The sequence below is a fragment of the Falco peregrinus genome, chromosome 2 (assembly GCF_023634155.1).
Source record: "Falco peregrinus isolate bFalPer1 chromosome 2, bFalPer1.pri, whole genome shotgun sequence".
Taxonomy (NCBI): domain Eukaryota; kingdom Metazoa; phylum Chordata; class Aves; order Falconiformes; family Falconidae; genus Falco; species Falco peregrinus.
The window spans coordinates 94,056,664-94,071,873 of record NC_073722.1 but is presented as its reverse complement, the minus strand read 5'-3'; the positions used below and the strand labels follow the sequence as shown (position 1 = coordinate 94,071,873).

At 41.2% G+C, this 15,210-nt stretch overlaps 1 protein-coding gene across 8 annotated transcripts in view; it reads right to left on the bottom strand.

Moving 5' to 3' along the window:
* Positions 1–15,210, bottom strand: part of GIT2 (GIT ArfGAP 2) — a 34,052-nt gene that overhangs the window by 8,007 nt on the left and 10,835 nt on the right. For 2 of the 8 annotated variants that reach the window (XM_055797877.1, XM_055797878.1), the window contains exons 10-18: positions 13,601–13,673; positions 13,189–13,286; positions 12,768–12,879; positions 11,592–11,734; positions 10,631–10,780; positions 7,243–7,491; positions 5,761–5,850; positions 1,028–1,110; positions 731–913 (exon numbers count right to left, since the gene is read on the bottom strand). In XM_055797877.1, the coding sequence (XP_055653852.1) occupies positions 731–913; positions 1,028–1,110; positions 5,761–5,850; positions 7,243–7,491; positions 10,631–10,780; positions 11,592–11,734; positions 12,768–12,879; positions 13,189–13,286; positions 13,601–13,673 (1,181 nt within the window). The remainder of the gene's footprint in view (positions 1–730; positions 914–1,027; positions 1,111–5,760; positions 5,851–7,242; positions 7,492–10,630; positions 10,781–11,591; positions 11,735–12,767; positions 12,880–13,188; positions 13,287–13,600; positions 13,674–15,210) is intronic. The other 6 variants (XM_055797879.1, XM_055797881.1, XM_055797882.1 and 3 more) reach the window with 6 other exon arrangements.

Sequence of the window (15,210 nt, the reverse complement as noted above, 5' to 3'; positions counted from 1 at the left end):
AGCACCACCTGATAATCAGTCAAGGGCAGTGTCACTTTTACTCACAGCTATTCTGAAAATTAATTGTTCAGCTGGGCCAGAAGCTCCAGGAGGGAGCTGAAGCTACGTGCTACCTGACACACTGATGAACAGTCTCCTGCTTACTCAGCTATGTCTGTGTCTAAACTCAGTAGTTAAAACCAGATTTTGGTGGTTCATTATCTGTACTAAGATTTCAGTAGGAAAGCTGAATTCTCTCTGCCTTTGTAACTTCTTCCTGAAACAAGACTTGGTGTTACTACCACACCTCTGTGGGGCATCCTCATCTAAGGACGCAGAGATCTGAAGATCCAAGAACTTACGCCAAGTTCTCTAGCAACACATTTGATTTATATCTAAACCAACATTCATTCTGCAGCAGGACTTCACAAGCGCTTTGTTCCGAGTGCTCCCTGTCCCTGTGCCAGCTGTGGGCAGGGCAGGCAGTGCTGCAGCCAGAGCCCACTCGCAGAGGGCTGCACCGGCTTTTTGGACAGGAGCATGCACATTCCCACCACCACTGGGGCTGGTCACTCATCCCTACTCACCCCATGGCACTAGCTCCAGTACACCAGGAAACACCACGGAACTACAAGTTTTGTAGGTGTGAAATCAGCACCTCTAGTGTTAATGCAGGTGGTGGTGGCCCGAAGGATTTTTTTTTTTCCATTTTCTCACCAACTCTGGACCTTTTCCAGCACTCACCCCTTACCTGTCATGCTTGTTCTCTTGCGCCGCTCGCAGCAGCTCCTGAATATTCTTAGTGATCTGCTCAGTCTTCCGAATCACATCTTCTGTACTGGGCAAACTGGAGCTGGGGGCTGTGTCTGTGTCCTCAGGGATGGATCCTTCCCCCTGCCAAATGACACTCCTCTGCCGGCCCTTCCTGCCTGACCTGCGAAGGGACAAAGCAGAGGTCAGCCCTGCGGGACAGAACTGGCTGCTCCCACAACTCCCCACCCTCGGACAGTGTGGAGCTGTGCTGTTAGCTCTGCGTCACTGCACCTACCCCGTCTCCTCCAGCTCCAGGGGCACGGTGGGGTTATCGTAGTCACTCTCGGACACACTGCTCTGCTTCTCCAGCTTTGAGGCCTGCAACGAGTACAGATTTAAGTGTCGTTCAGGAAAGCAGCGCCCCGAGCTGTGCCAGCGCCACATCCTGCATCCGCAGGCTCACTTTTTAGTGCACCAGCTGCTACCCTGGAGCCTGATGCGCTCCCCCCGCCCCACGCCAGGCTCCTGCTGCCAACTTGTACCCCAGGCCCTGGGTGCACAGCACAGCCCCCCAGCAGGGCTAGGACAGACAGCCACAGCACTGCATCCGTCCCCTGCCACCGAAACAGCCGCACAGGCACTCAGGGGAGCGGAGCTCAAACGGAGAGGGCAGGGCCACCATGGAACAGGAGGCCCACCACGGAGGAAAAGGCTAGACCAAGAGCAGGAGGCCCACAGCGAACCAGAGGCTGAACACAGAGTGGAAACCAAACCGAGCATGGGAGGCTGACATGAGGATTGAGGCCTGGCACAAGGTGAGAGGCTGAACCAAGTAAGGGAGGCTCGTGAGAGAGCAGAAGCCCAATCAAGCACGGAGGTCTGGCCACAGAGCAGAGGCTGACCCCAGGAAGCCCACCGCAAAACGGGAGACCAAAACCGAGAGCTGAGGGCTCTTGCAACGGGAAAACAAAAATAAAGACAGGAGGCTGAAGTGATGGTGGGAGGCCCATTGCACAGCAAAGGCCAAATTGCAGGTGGAAGACCCAAAGGGCATGTATGGACGAGACTTGGAGCCCATTGCAGACTGGAGGCCAAAACGGTGGGAGGCTGCAATAGGGGTAGAAGGCTGAAATGAGGAGAGTTGAGGCCCACTGCAGATTTGAGGCCAAAACAGGGAAGGTTGAGGCCCACCAAGCATTTGAGACTGACACAAGGTTGGGAAGCCAAGTATGTGAGAGTTGTGGCCCACAGCAGAGGATAGGATGAAAGAAGGGTGGGAGTCCTAACCATCAGGAGTAGAGGGCCACTGAAGAAGGGGTGTCAGAAGGAGGGTGCGAGGACAATTCCAAAGTGGAAGCCAAAATGAGGGCTGGAGGCACACAAGAAGCGAAGGCTTGACCCAGAATTGTGGGCCCACTGCAAAGCAGGAGGCTGGTCCACCTGGGAGGCTAATCCAGAGGGAACGCTGAATGAAGAGTGGGATAACTCTTGGAGCCTGGATGCCCACGCCAAAAATGAGCTTGGAGCCCAAATCCACAGCAAAGGCCAAACCCAGAGTGAAGGCCCACAGCTGAGTGTGAGGCCAAACCAAGTGTGGGAGGTACACAAGGAAGGTCAGGTCAAGCCTAGCAGGGCAGGAGAACCGTGGCAGAGGGAAGGCCAAAGACAGCTGGAGGTTGAACCAAGCATGGGAAGGCAGACTGAGTGTGGGGGGCCCACTGTAGAGCAGAGGCTAGACTGAGCAAGGGAAGGCCCAGCTGCAGAGTGCTGCTCCAGAGGGTGGAGGCCATAAACAAAGTCAGAAGCCCAGTATTTTCCTGCTCTCCCCTTCACGTGGCATTCCCTGGGCAGACAGAGTGACTGTGTCCACACCAGGATCCAGAGCGCTGCCCTGCCCCTGAACACATCCCCTTCCTCCCAAGGGCGATGGCAGAACACTCATCACCTCCTACTCCCATACAGGCCAGTTCTGCACCTCCCAGTAAAGCATTCAATCCATGGGCAAGGATGATGCTCAGGGTTTTTTTCCTGAACTCCTTTTCAACATTACTTTTTTTTACCCTCTCAGAGGGCTGCTAATGCAAGTAAGCATACTTGTGCTGTGACAGCTGAAGAGTGCTCTCCCTGCAGATCCTAACAGCCCCCTCTGTCAGCAAGAGGTTCAAAGCAGACTTTCAGACAGAGCCAGACTCCCTTTTCTGACCTGGTTTAGACTTCTTGGATAGTTTATGTTGAGGCAGTACAACATCCTGGAGGTTTATGCTATGAATACCTGCTGTCAGACTGATCTCTGCAGTTTGAAGCCCCTGAGGCACAGTCCCATCCTCAGCCAGGCCCCAGGATCACCACACATCCACCTACTCTAGCCTTAAAAATTGCAAAGCTCGTAAAGAAGCGCCTACTAGAGCTCATCTGTTTGCAAGTATGCCACATCAGCATCACTCTACACACAGAGCTCAGCCTCTGCATCACCTCTTGCCTTAGTCTCAGGCACTGCTCACGTAATAGGGTCCTTTACAATCCCCCTTGAAGAACCAGCCTTGGAGATTTACAGAAACTCTGAAGTCAAGATGAAGGAACCTCAAGCGGTAAGACTGTAAGGCACACCTTCCACTTGCAGCCCAGATCCCTACAACTGGAAAATAATACTTCCACCTCGAGGGAAGACCAAAAATATGACTAGGAAATGGTTTTCATTGATTAAGATCCAGTATGTTTGTTAAGCACTCATCTAACGTTAAAACCCAAGAATTCTTAACTCTGAAGCACATGGAGTATGAACACTTTCTGTCGATTTTAAAGTTACTCTGCACAGAAGGAAAAAACAAACATTTTTTGAATTCTCACCTCTCAGGATAGCTAATAAAGATGAATTGTAAAAGTGACATATTTTGAATATATAAACCTATTATATTTAGGGTCTGACCCTTCCCCTCTCCCAGACATATAGAAGAAAGATACAATTAGTGGCAAAGCTCTAAGCTACAGTAAGAAGTACAAATGACAACCATGAATTACAAGAATAGGATATTATGGAATCAATAATACAGTATAGAATCAGTGCACAATAAAAAAACCAAATGAAATCTCTGTGAGTTTCTAGTACTACACTGCACTGATACCAGCTGCAGTCAAACCCAGATTTGCATTTGACCAAGCAGAACACTCCCTCGAAAGTTTTATCATCTAGCCCTACTCACAAATCTAATAGTTTCTCAACTGATAGTTCAAACACTGTACAGTCAAAATAAAATGGAGACACAAGAATTTAAAAAGCAGGTTCTGTAGCCTGGCAGGAAGAGGCTGGAGTATGACCATTCAACATCTAAACCCACAAACCTGTGTTTTGAAAAATCTAGCATTATGTAGTAAAATTTGATTAGAGACTTTCCCAAGAAATGGAATGAGATGGTGCTGATTTCATGATATTAACAACAGAAAAAGCAGAGCAAAAAGGGAGAACTTTTCTTTAAAGGTCTTTAAGTCTTACAAATAGATACAAGTACTTCTCCTCTCAAGTTTACTCTCAGAAAGTCTTGTTTTAACACAGAAATAAGCCTAGATCCTGAACACGATACAACAAAATGGGTATAAGTTACTCATTGTTTTCTAAGAAATGAGACAACCATCTAAAAACAGCCCAAAGGACCTTGTATTGATATCTATTTCAAAGTATAAGAGGTTTAATCACAGTGAGACCTCAAAATGTAATCAACTCATTCTGCTGATGATGGAGGATACTTTCTGCAAGCAGTGCAAGATGGTAGCTCAGGCTGGTCAAACAGCAGTGTAAAAACTATGGGTTGTTCATCTTCAGCATTCATTAGTCTGTGACACGTTAAGTTTCACCCTCATGATCCATTAGCTTCAGTCACAGCCCTTTCACAACCAAAAATGGATGTTATTCTGGAGCTGCAAATGCAATGCGCTTTTCCTTCCTTTTGATCATGGAACTTGCAATTAGTTCAAGGTTCTCAAATAAAACATAGTCTAAAAAGAAGCTGTCATGGACAGACTAGTCTATCAAACCGTTTGCCTTGCTAAACGTGTCCTTTTGCAAGGTGGCATTTTATGCTCCCTTCCAGCAAATGAATTTGAGTAAGACTAGATTTAAGTGTCCCACTACAAAAAGAGAACAGTGTTTAAAAAAAAGATTAAGATGACTGACAAGGCTTCTTCAAATAGCTAATAACTCACACTTGAGGGTACAGCAAAGACAGTGTCTTTGGAATAACATAAGCTTACAGAATGCATTTAGTATTTCTTGTTAACACCGCAATTTTTCTTCCTAGAGTCAGTACTGTAGCTAACAAAAACTCTAAGAACAAAGTATTGTAGATCCTGATGGAACACCAATATAAGCTTCCTTTATACACTCTCAGTGTCTTTAATCTTGCTCTGAAAGGAGTCTTGCAAAAAAACAATTCCCGTGCCCATTCAGTCTTCCATCTGTCAAGGTCAGCAGAAAGCAGGCTAGCTGATAGTAATTGTATCAACGTACAGTATGACTGGCTATCTGTCTGGATGCTTAAAGAACTCATTTCAAACAAACTAAAGAACACCTGCAAGATAAACGGTCAATCAGTACCGATCTGGATTGGTGCAAACTGACAGCCCCCCAAGAAAGCAGGCTTTAAAGCTAGAACCCAGTGAGCTTCATATGCCTCATGCAGTGCACTTTAGTCAGCAGGAAGAGTTATATATTGGCGTATGAAATATCAGTGAGTGCCTGCCAGATTACTTTCCAAACAGCAACCAACTTGATCAACTGCATAATGCTGAAAACAGCCAGAAGACAAGTGATCTGGAGTGACTGTGCATGGTGTTAAATGCTAAAGTTTTTAGCCATCGTGAAGTTAGAGAGAGGCAAGGATCCACAGCATGTGGCAGAAGAAACAGAAAGTGATGAAATACTGCTTCATGCAACCCTGAAGGCTAGTCAGCATAAAAGAGAAGACAGAGGCATAATGACTTCCAGGGAGATTGCCACCTCCTCCAGGTAAAAGACTAATTGGGAAGGTACTTAACCCTTCGTGTGCTTTCATCCCTTGACCAGGAAAGCGTGGAGGGGAAGGAAGGTAGAGATGAAGAGGAGGTCACAAACGCACTCCTCCCGATCTAAAAATGGGAAAGAGAAAAACACTCGGGAAAACCAAAAACAAAACACAAATGAATTCTTAACTGAAATAAAGGAACATTCTTAAACCCATGGAGATGACATAAAGCAAGAATGATTTTGAGAATCTGGCTAAGCCTGAGTGGACTTAATTCTTTCAACAATACAATTGACTTCACATTAATTCTAACAGTGACATTCCAGAGGTGCTAAATTCTACAGAGAATAAAATACATTCACCACAATACCAAATTAACTCCACATAACAAATCAATGCTTCAGAACTGCTACTTCTATCCAAATTTCAAACCAAATAACCAAAGGACCCATAGAAAGCACTGTCATATTTTTCAAATGTTGCCATATACAAAAGAATTCTGACATTTCTTGCTGCCAGAATCGCCTTTATATCAACATACCAATATAATTTAAAGCAATCCAGATTTCATAGTTAAAAGTTGTTATTAATTTAATTGAAGGCAGAGAAAAATGCAGCATACAAATTTCTGCACTGATTCCCTGGGGCACTCAACTGTCATCTTTGGAATGTGCATGGAATATCTGCCCTGCCTCATGCCAGGCAAAAAAAATACGTTAACTTCCAAATGTGTTTTAAAGGGCTTAACTGTTTATCCAGAAGGAAATACAAGATAGTGCTACCAACAGGGAAACATATTGAAACAAATCCACAAACGTTAAATACGTGCCTAAAAACCACTGTCCCATATTCCTGCCTAGAGGGCAATCTAACAAGATGCAACAAAACATTAACTTTAATAAGCACTAGTGTGTGTTGGGCTGCTTAACTGAAGTGTGAACACGTCAGTGCAAAATCCTTGCAGCTAATACAGAAATCCCTCTCCGCTATTAGTGTATCCTTCAGGAAAACGCTAAACCAGAATTTGTTCAACTAACCGATCTGAACCATCTTCAGCCCCCAGTTTCAAATGAAAACACTGGTGGCCTAGTGAAAATTTAGCTTCGATTTTATTTTATTTTGGAAAGGTGGTTCTGAAGTTCCACAAATTGGCACATACCTGTATGTCTCAAGAAAGAAATCCATGAGCTTTACCTACCTTCTTAGAATACTAAATTTTTTCCCCCGCTCCTGGTTTTCAAACAGCCACACATTGATGTTTGGCATATATATATTTTGGTTAAAAGGAAACGCTGAGCAGAAGCCAAAAGCTCCAGTTTACATATCCCAGAATTGTTACAGCTTTTACTTTTCAAAACATCAAGCTCCTGCAGACATGTTAATACAGCAAACATTAACAGTTCTTACAGTTCAAATTCACTCTGAAGTTGAGCAGCTCTGGTAAGTGAGCATAGTTGGAATAGACAGAAAAGTTGAACACAAGAAGAAATGCAGAAGCATCAGCAGTTTTACTTACATGTGGAGGGAAAGGCTGCAGTCTCGTTATGCTTTCTTCTGGATATGTGACCTCTCCCATGGGGAGGTAGGGTTTCTGACCTGATCCAGTCTCATACATGGACATGGGTCTGCTACCCCGTGCAGATGGTCGCCGCTTTAAAGAAGAATTGTTGGTAGGGTCTGTGTACTCAGAACCAGTTTGGACCTGATATATATTGGTTGTGGCCTGTCTTCTGAGGTTGGTATTTTCACTCTGTAGCGTTTGAAGCTGAAAGAAATGTTTAGCAGTGGGACTTTGTTTTTCTAATAGCAAGCGTCAAAAGCAAACTGACTATACAATACACGCTTGTCAGCTTTAGTAGTAAATCCAGTTACTAGTAGCTGGGGTTTAATTCCTTTTTCAAAATCTACTTGACTTGCTTAGTATAAGCACAGAAACATCTGTTTTCCAGATCTGGAAATATTTACATGCTCATTTCCAGCACTCTTAGCTGGGATGCAAGCTAAATTAGATCTTAAAATTGACTGTTGCTGTTAAACACACAATCCATTTCTTGCAGCCTGGCAGTACTGTATTACAAATGAATTGTGTAATATAATGGGGGGGGAGGATCATCAACAAAACAGTTATTCAAGCAAAGTGATCCATTTCAGCAATTGATACAAGAACTTAAAAGAGGACTTTAACATAGGGCCCATGAAATCTGAAAATGCCAGAACTACAGCACAGACATCAGAGGCAAAGAAAACTAGAGCTTGCTCTGCAAAGCAAGAAGAGAGTTTAGCTTATGAAAATTAAGTATCAGCTACTGCTTTCTAAGAAGCCAATGAGAAATAATTTTAAAGCTTTTTATTATTATGTATTTGATGGATAGTAAAAATGCAACAATTTTTTTTTTGTGGAGTTAGTTTGCTATATTAACACATCACAAAGAAAAGATGTAAAAAAAGTCAGTATCAGCAATTCTCTAACAATAATTGAGTATAGTATTTCAAACAGCTGATGGCCTTTTAAACAGGAATTGTGTATTACTACTTGCATTTGCTTTGCATCATATGAACCTTCAAGAACATTATCAAGAAATCCTATTTTGCCTACAGCACTTCCCAGAACTCTGAATCAAATATGCAGTCTTCTATCAAGACTTCTGTCAAGATAGTTTATGCTTTTTCTCTCCACCTTCTGTGTGCTCTGTAGTAAGATGCATCAAATTTTATATCTGAGGATCAGCCAGGAGCCAAAGTACCCCTTTAAAGTCTGATATTAGAGGCAATTAATAGGTCAACTTTATAGTCATGTTCTTCCAAACTTCTTCCGCATTTTATAAGCGTGCTTTTGGAGCAGTTTTAGCCAACAGCTAATACAAACTCAGACCAAACTCTTACCCACCTACAAGCACCTAAAAAAATCCACAGGCATAAAAAAACCCCACAAAAACTTTTTCCATTAGAATGCCCATTAGAGTACCAGAATGATTTTCATTTTTATTTAGGAAGAATCTAAAAGTGGCATTCATTGAGTATAGCTTTACTATTTCTTTAATTGGTACTTTTGCTTTGTCATCTCCATGCAAAATGTGAGCTACACAGTTGGCTAATAAATAAAGTGGATTTTTTTTTCATTTATGACCTTCTAAGCTCTTGCTTAGTGAAGAAAAAAAAAAAGAAAAAGACTCTTGAATGACATCTCTTGCATTAGAACTGCAGAAACAGTACAAATATATCTGTGTCTTGCCACAAATAATCCAGCAGAGAATTCCCATATTGCACTGAAGTTCCCAGTAGCTTAGAGATAAGACCCTTCCTCCCATCCTGCCCTCCGCAATGGCGTACAGCTACATCGCTTCTTCACCAAGCCAGAGCCACTAAACATTCAGTTAAAGCCCCACAGCATCATCAGAACCCAAAATCAGCGCAACACCCCCAAGGTGAGAGTGCCCTGGCTATGCCATCTTTCAAAACAAGTTCAACTTGCATAGCAATGATCTCTCTTCTGCTGTAAATCACCACGTGAATATACTAAATTCTCATTAATTCTTAGGCCCTGAAGATATTTTTTTAACCCTAGATAGACTATATCTGTTTAAAGAAACTCAATGTAAGTGAAAAGTTAATTCAATTGATGCAGAGAAATGCTTAACCAGTACAAGCTGTCAAAAGACCAAGGAAACATCTCTTAGGTTCCCCTCTGTATTCATCACTCCAATAGATCTGAAAGGCCGCACACAACTGTAAGAGAAGGATGGCACTGAACAGACAAGACGATCTGAATCTGCTGAATTAGCTTGGCCTCACATGCCAAGAGCTCAGCAGTTCCCACCACTCTCCAAAGCATCAGCCTCTTTACCCTAAAACAAGGGGGAAACAAGCCCTCAACACAGGCTTACCTCTGCAGGAGCACTGCTTGAACAACTTTCTCTACAGGGATAGAGCTTTCTGCAGCACATACTGCAAGTCTTCCAGTATTGTAATTACTTGGAAAATAGGATTTTTAACACTAGGTAAAAGAATTACTTTAAGGAAGCAGCCAGCCCTTTCTAGGCTAGTGTGGCAGACAGGATAGTGAACTCAAATATAAATTCTCCTTTACCCCACAAAAATTTGTATTTACCAGGACACTGGCAAAGCACGCAACAAATTGTTGATTTGTTTATGTACGGATTAGAGAGTCTGGCTTCCAGACTGGGTTTTGAAGCTTTAAATTCAGGATTTTAGCAAAAACATTCAGTTCTCTGTACAACTATACATAGTAAATCACATTGTAAATGAGATACCTCCTCCTCCTCTAGCCAAAACCCACACTGAAGGCTTAAAGCCATAATTGAGTTTACCACACTATCCTTTACATGCTATTTCCCATGGATTCAAACACCAGCAAACAAATAAATCTTGGCCTCCTGGTAGACAGGTATTCTGTATTGTATTGCCAGATTTCAGATTATTTTCTACTGCCAAACTGGATTGGGATTTTAACTTCCCTTCATTCCAGCTAGGCTTATTAATGGTAAAGAACCCAACGTAACTACTGGAAGAGCTGGAAGTACATTATATAGATATCTGCACACACGTAAGATGTGTGCTAGCTCTTACTTCCTCATTGTTGAAAACTACTTATCTTGAAGCAAGACAGCAAAAACATACAAGACTTGCAACAACTGTCTTGTCACTTGGAAAACATGTCCAAGTGCACTAAGCAGCTCATCAGCATCGCCACAAAACAACTTTCAAAGCATGTGCTGCACATACACATTTATAGTCTCACATCCGATTCCAAAGCAGCTCCATTTTCAAACTATTTTTCTCACTATCTTAATATTGGGTTATTGCATCTTCAGTTTCAGCAGTTTTATTCTGATCAACTTAAAACACATCAAGAGATGAAGGAGTTACACTATTGTGCCTGTTACCTTCTTCTGCATGATTCTCAGCTCATCACTCAAGTTGATGTTTACTTTCATTAACTGCTGAATCTTTACCTCAGAAGCCACCAATGCATTTTTAACTTGCATATATTCTTGAGCTGTCACTGGTCCGTCTGACAAGTCTGAATCCAGGCTCTGTAAACAGTAAGAGAAAAATAGGCTCTATAAACAGTAAGAGAAAAATATTTACAACACCATTGAGAAACAAATGATTGAAAGAAAAAAAGACAATGAGATTTCAGTGGCTTTTCATGTACTTAATTTTAAAGGAATCAGTGTGAATTAGTAAGATCTATTCATTAAAATAATTTTTGTCCAATATAAAAGAAATCTGATGTCAATCAACTCTCAACTCCTCTACGTACAAAAACATTTGCGTCTATTTCAGTGACACAATACTGTTTCATAAGGTTTTTTTTTAAAAATACACAATCAAGAACTGGAAAGTCATGAAAGACCGACTACTAAATATCCAGTGTGCATATTACCAGGGAAGATTAAACCAGAACTACCAGGTTTACTGCCCCATTTTCACAGTGCTGCATTATTTTCAGGAATGGTTTAAAACACTCAGCCACTATTGGTCTGCTGTAAATATTTCTTCTGTAGGAAGCAGCAAACATTTGTGAAATAGCATGGAATCATCAAGTGTTCTGGTAGATCCAATTACTTCATCTGTGCAATTAGATCTGTATCTTATCTCCAGACATGCACAGCAGTGCACATTACTTTTCTAGAGGAGCATTTTATTTACAATAAAAACTCCTTAAGTCACAAACTTTGTCAGAAAGTTCATAGACTGAGGCGTGGTTCTGAAATTAATTTGAAAATTAGAATATTCATTTTCTGATTATTTATGCATGTTAAATCCCCTCACAAGGAGGAAAACTGACTTCAGATTACATTTATGAATAAAATCTAGTGTGTATAAATATTTCAAACCTACCTTCTGTCTGTTTGATTTAGGTGCATTTGTTTCCAGATCTGTATCTTCATCTGAAGCAACACTGTCATAATCAGGCTGGTCATTATCCTGACTTTCACTGCTATGCTGATTGCTGATTGATTTGAGAATCAGTTCCACATTTTCTGTAGATCAACACACACCATTTAATAACAGACTAGTAAGTTTGGAAAAGAAATAGGAGCACATATTTTAAAGTAATTGGAAAAAAAACCCAAGAAAATATTTTCATCCGGAGAGACAAGACATGCCATAATAATGTCTTGTTTGACTAGCCTAGTTCACAAAAAATAATTTAGATCCACTTAATAGGTATGAATTATTACTGTCCAAAGCCTCAAAGATTTATGGTTTTGCCTTTTCACTTCTTGTAAGTGTTTAGGCAAGTTAAAATGGTGAGAATCACGCTTTAACAGCTTAGTAAAAATTCATATAAAGGAAAAAAAAAACACAACAAAAAAAGTGCAAAACCAGACAACACTGGATGAAAATGATGTCAACATTCAAATGAAAAATATAGGGAAAAATTAAAAATTAGAAAAGATTCTTTGCATTTTCTCTGCAGAGGGAGAACTAGTGTTCAAATGTTATTTCACACCATCATGGCTACAACTACAGCTCTGTCTGGCTGTTGACCTAAGTATTTGTATTCTTTGATACCCATCATGTTCAAGAAATACAGAAAGTAAACATTTTTAGGTGAACTGGCAATAAGCTCAAGAGCTTCTAAATTACAGCAAAGCCCTGCACATATACAGCAGGCAGGAATGTCAGCATCTAAAACACTGACACTATCTTAGCTGCCAATTAAAACAAGTATCACTCTAAAACTGCACCGGAGTATTCTGGAAAATTTCACCAAGTTATCATAAAAATCCCAATCATCACAAAAAGACATTCCTGAACTGCACATATCCCACTTGATTTAGTTCTATTACAAATACTAACATTAACAGACAAATCTTCTGTATTTGGGCACTGTTTTGGGAGCCTAATGCATGTTGTCGATAGCCTGCTGTCCACATGATTTAGTTCTTATCATTTATAAAAACAGTATACATCTATTTCTTCATTTATATAGTACTTTTGAATAAGGCTGTGGTATCAAACTACTGAAGAATTACATACAGAAGAGCTGACAACCAAAAGCATACTCACCTTTTGAACCAGTGAGAGGATTCCCCTGTTGTCTTCGTTTGGCATCACTTAAAATATCTATAACCAGCGTAGCAAATTCATGGGCATTAAATCGAGCCAGTTTTTGTCTTCCCTAAATTACAGAATAATGCAAGGGGGGGGGGGGAAGTACATTGTGTATTAGATGAACAGCAGAGTTCCCAGGTAAAACCAAAACTATAGCACCTACAGTGAGCTCCTTGTTCAATTATATTTATTGCAAAAATTGTGATTTACATTATCCAGCTGCACATTCCAGGGCTGGGGAAACGTGAAACTATTTTAACCTCTTTACAAGCAGATGAACTCTTCTACAGTAACGAAGTACATTAACGGAATTATTACTTAGAATACTTGGCCTATTAAATAAAAATTGTTTTACAGTAGTAAGAAGATTGCATACCTGATTCCTGGTTGAGGAATATTCAGGATTTACGGGAAGAAAAGGGACCACTGTAGTCTCTGTCACAAGTGTACTATGATTCTGAGTAGCAAGCCAAACTGCTCAAGAAAAAAAAAAAAAAAGAGGAAATAACCTTCCTGTACTATTTGACAGCGTTTCTCATCAAAGAATAAAAGACCACTATTTCAAACACAAACAATCAATTCAAAGGAAGGCTTTTTTCCCCTGAGGGTTCTCTACTTTGTAAAACACACAAGATTTTTTCAATTAACATCACCTTCAGACAATGCAAGACAAAGAAACTACCGTTATGGGTAATTACTTTAAATGGAACATATGCCTGCACTAGCATCTTGCATGTAATGTAACAATTCAAATTTATTTTATACACATTCCAGAAAGCCTCATTTACCTGCATCTGTTTCCCTTCTGTCAACTTCATCATACACATCCATGGCAAGTTCTTCAAATAAGTGGTTGCTTAGCTAAGGGTAGAAGAGAAAAATCACAGCTTGAAAATAAATTAAACCTAGAAAACATCTATAACATAGAATATATAAGAGCACAACTCGGCTCTTGCTTGGGTGCTTTTCAGCCTATATAATTGCTTGTTTCTCAGCCTACATAGTAAAGTAGTTGATTAAACAGACATATATGACCACCCAATTGCTAGATACAGAGACAACAATACTGTTACACACTTTTCCTTCACTGGTTAATCGATTATTTTTTTCTCTTTCATCTGATCACAAAAAGACCTTGTGTATTTGCAGTGAAGCAGACCTACTGTGGGAATTAGGTGTTCAAGTGCCACTGTAGATGTGGGCTGAACTGAACAATGAAGACACAAAACACTTGAGTGTTTCAAACTCTGTTCCTACACCTGGATGCTTCAAGAGAGATATTTGTGTTATGAAGTGAACTGCTGGAAGATCAGACATGAAATTAAGGTATCACAGACCTTTGTGGATGCTTCACTTACTGACATACAGTGCATTAACATCAGCAATGGGTACTAGACTTGATAGCTGACAGGATAAGAAAGCCTGAATAGATGGCGGATCTTCCTTATCTGGGGCAAGCTGTATTAAAAAGGGTGAAAAACCTAACGCTTTTTCTAGGCTTTAACTTTATTTACAGGAAAACCAGTCTCACTCTTTCCAGAGTTTGAGTCCTAAATTCTTAACCAAAGAGCAACTGCCATCATTCTTGAACCCAGATAAACCCAGTATGTTTACTTGTGTGCTGGGTCTGGTTGGGATGAAATTAACTTTCTTCACAGTATCATGTGAAGTATGATTGTATGTAGTGACTTTCTTCACAGTATCATGTGAAGTATGATCTACATGTGATGTAGATCATATCTACACAAGTATCACATGATGCTTGCTGTGTTTTGGATTTGTGCCTAAACCAGTGTTGATAACACTACCTTGTTTCAACTACCGTTTAACAGTGCTTGCATGACATCACGGCATTCTGGTTTTTTCCCCTGACTCTGTCCACCCCACCACCCTGCAGCAAGTAGGCTCAGGGTGGGCATGAAGCTGGGACGAGACACAGCCAGGCCAGCTGATGTGAATTTACCAAAGGAACATTCCATACCATGGCATGGTATGCTCAGCCATAAAAACGGGTGGAGGAAGTAGCAGCATGGTTTTTGGCTTCCAAGATGGCTGTTCAGAGACTCTGCCTGTGGGAGGTGACAGAGTGATTTTTTTTGCTTCACTTGTTTTTCTTCTCTTTCCTTCACCTATTAAACTGCCTTTACCTCAACCTGTAAGTTATTGCTTTTGCTCTTCCCATGGTCTCCCCAACCCTGCTAACAGGACTGTGTCGGTGCTGGGCTGCTCACCAGGGTTAACCCACCACAACTTGCAAAAATACAAATGCAAGAATCTATCTACTTCTAGCTAGCAATGCACTTAAAGTAGCCACTAATGGCATGTCAGCAGCAAAAAGCCAGTTCTGAAATAGGAGTCATATCTGGTTTGTATTGATTACTGTTTGAATACCAGTTCT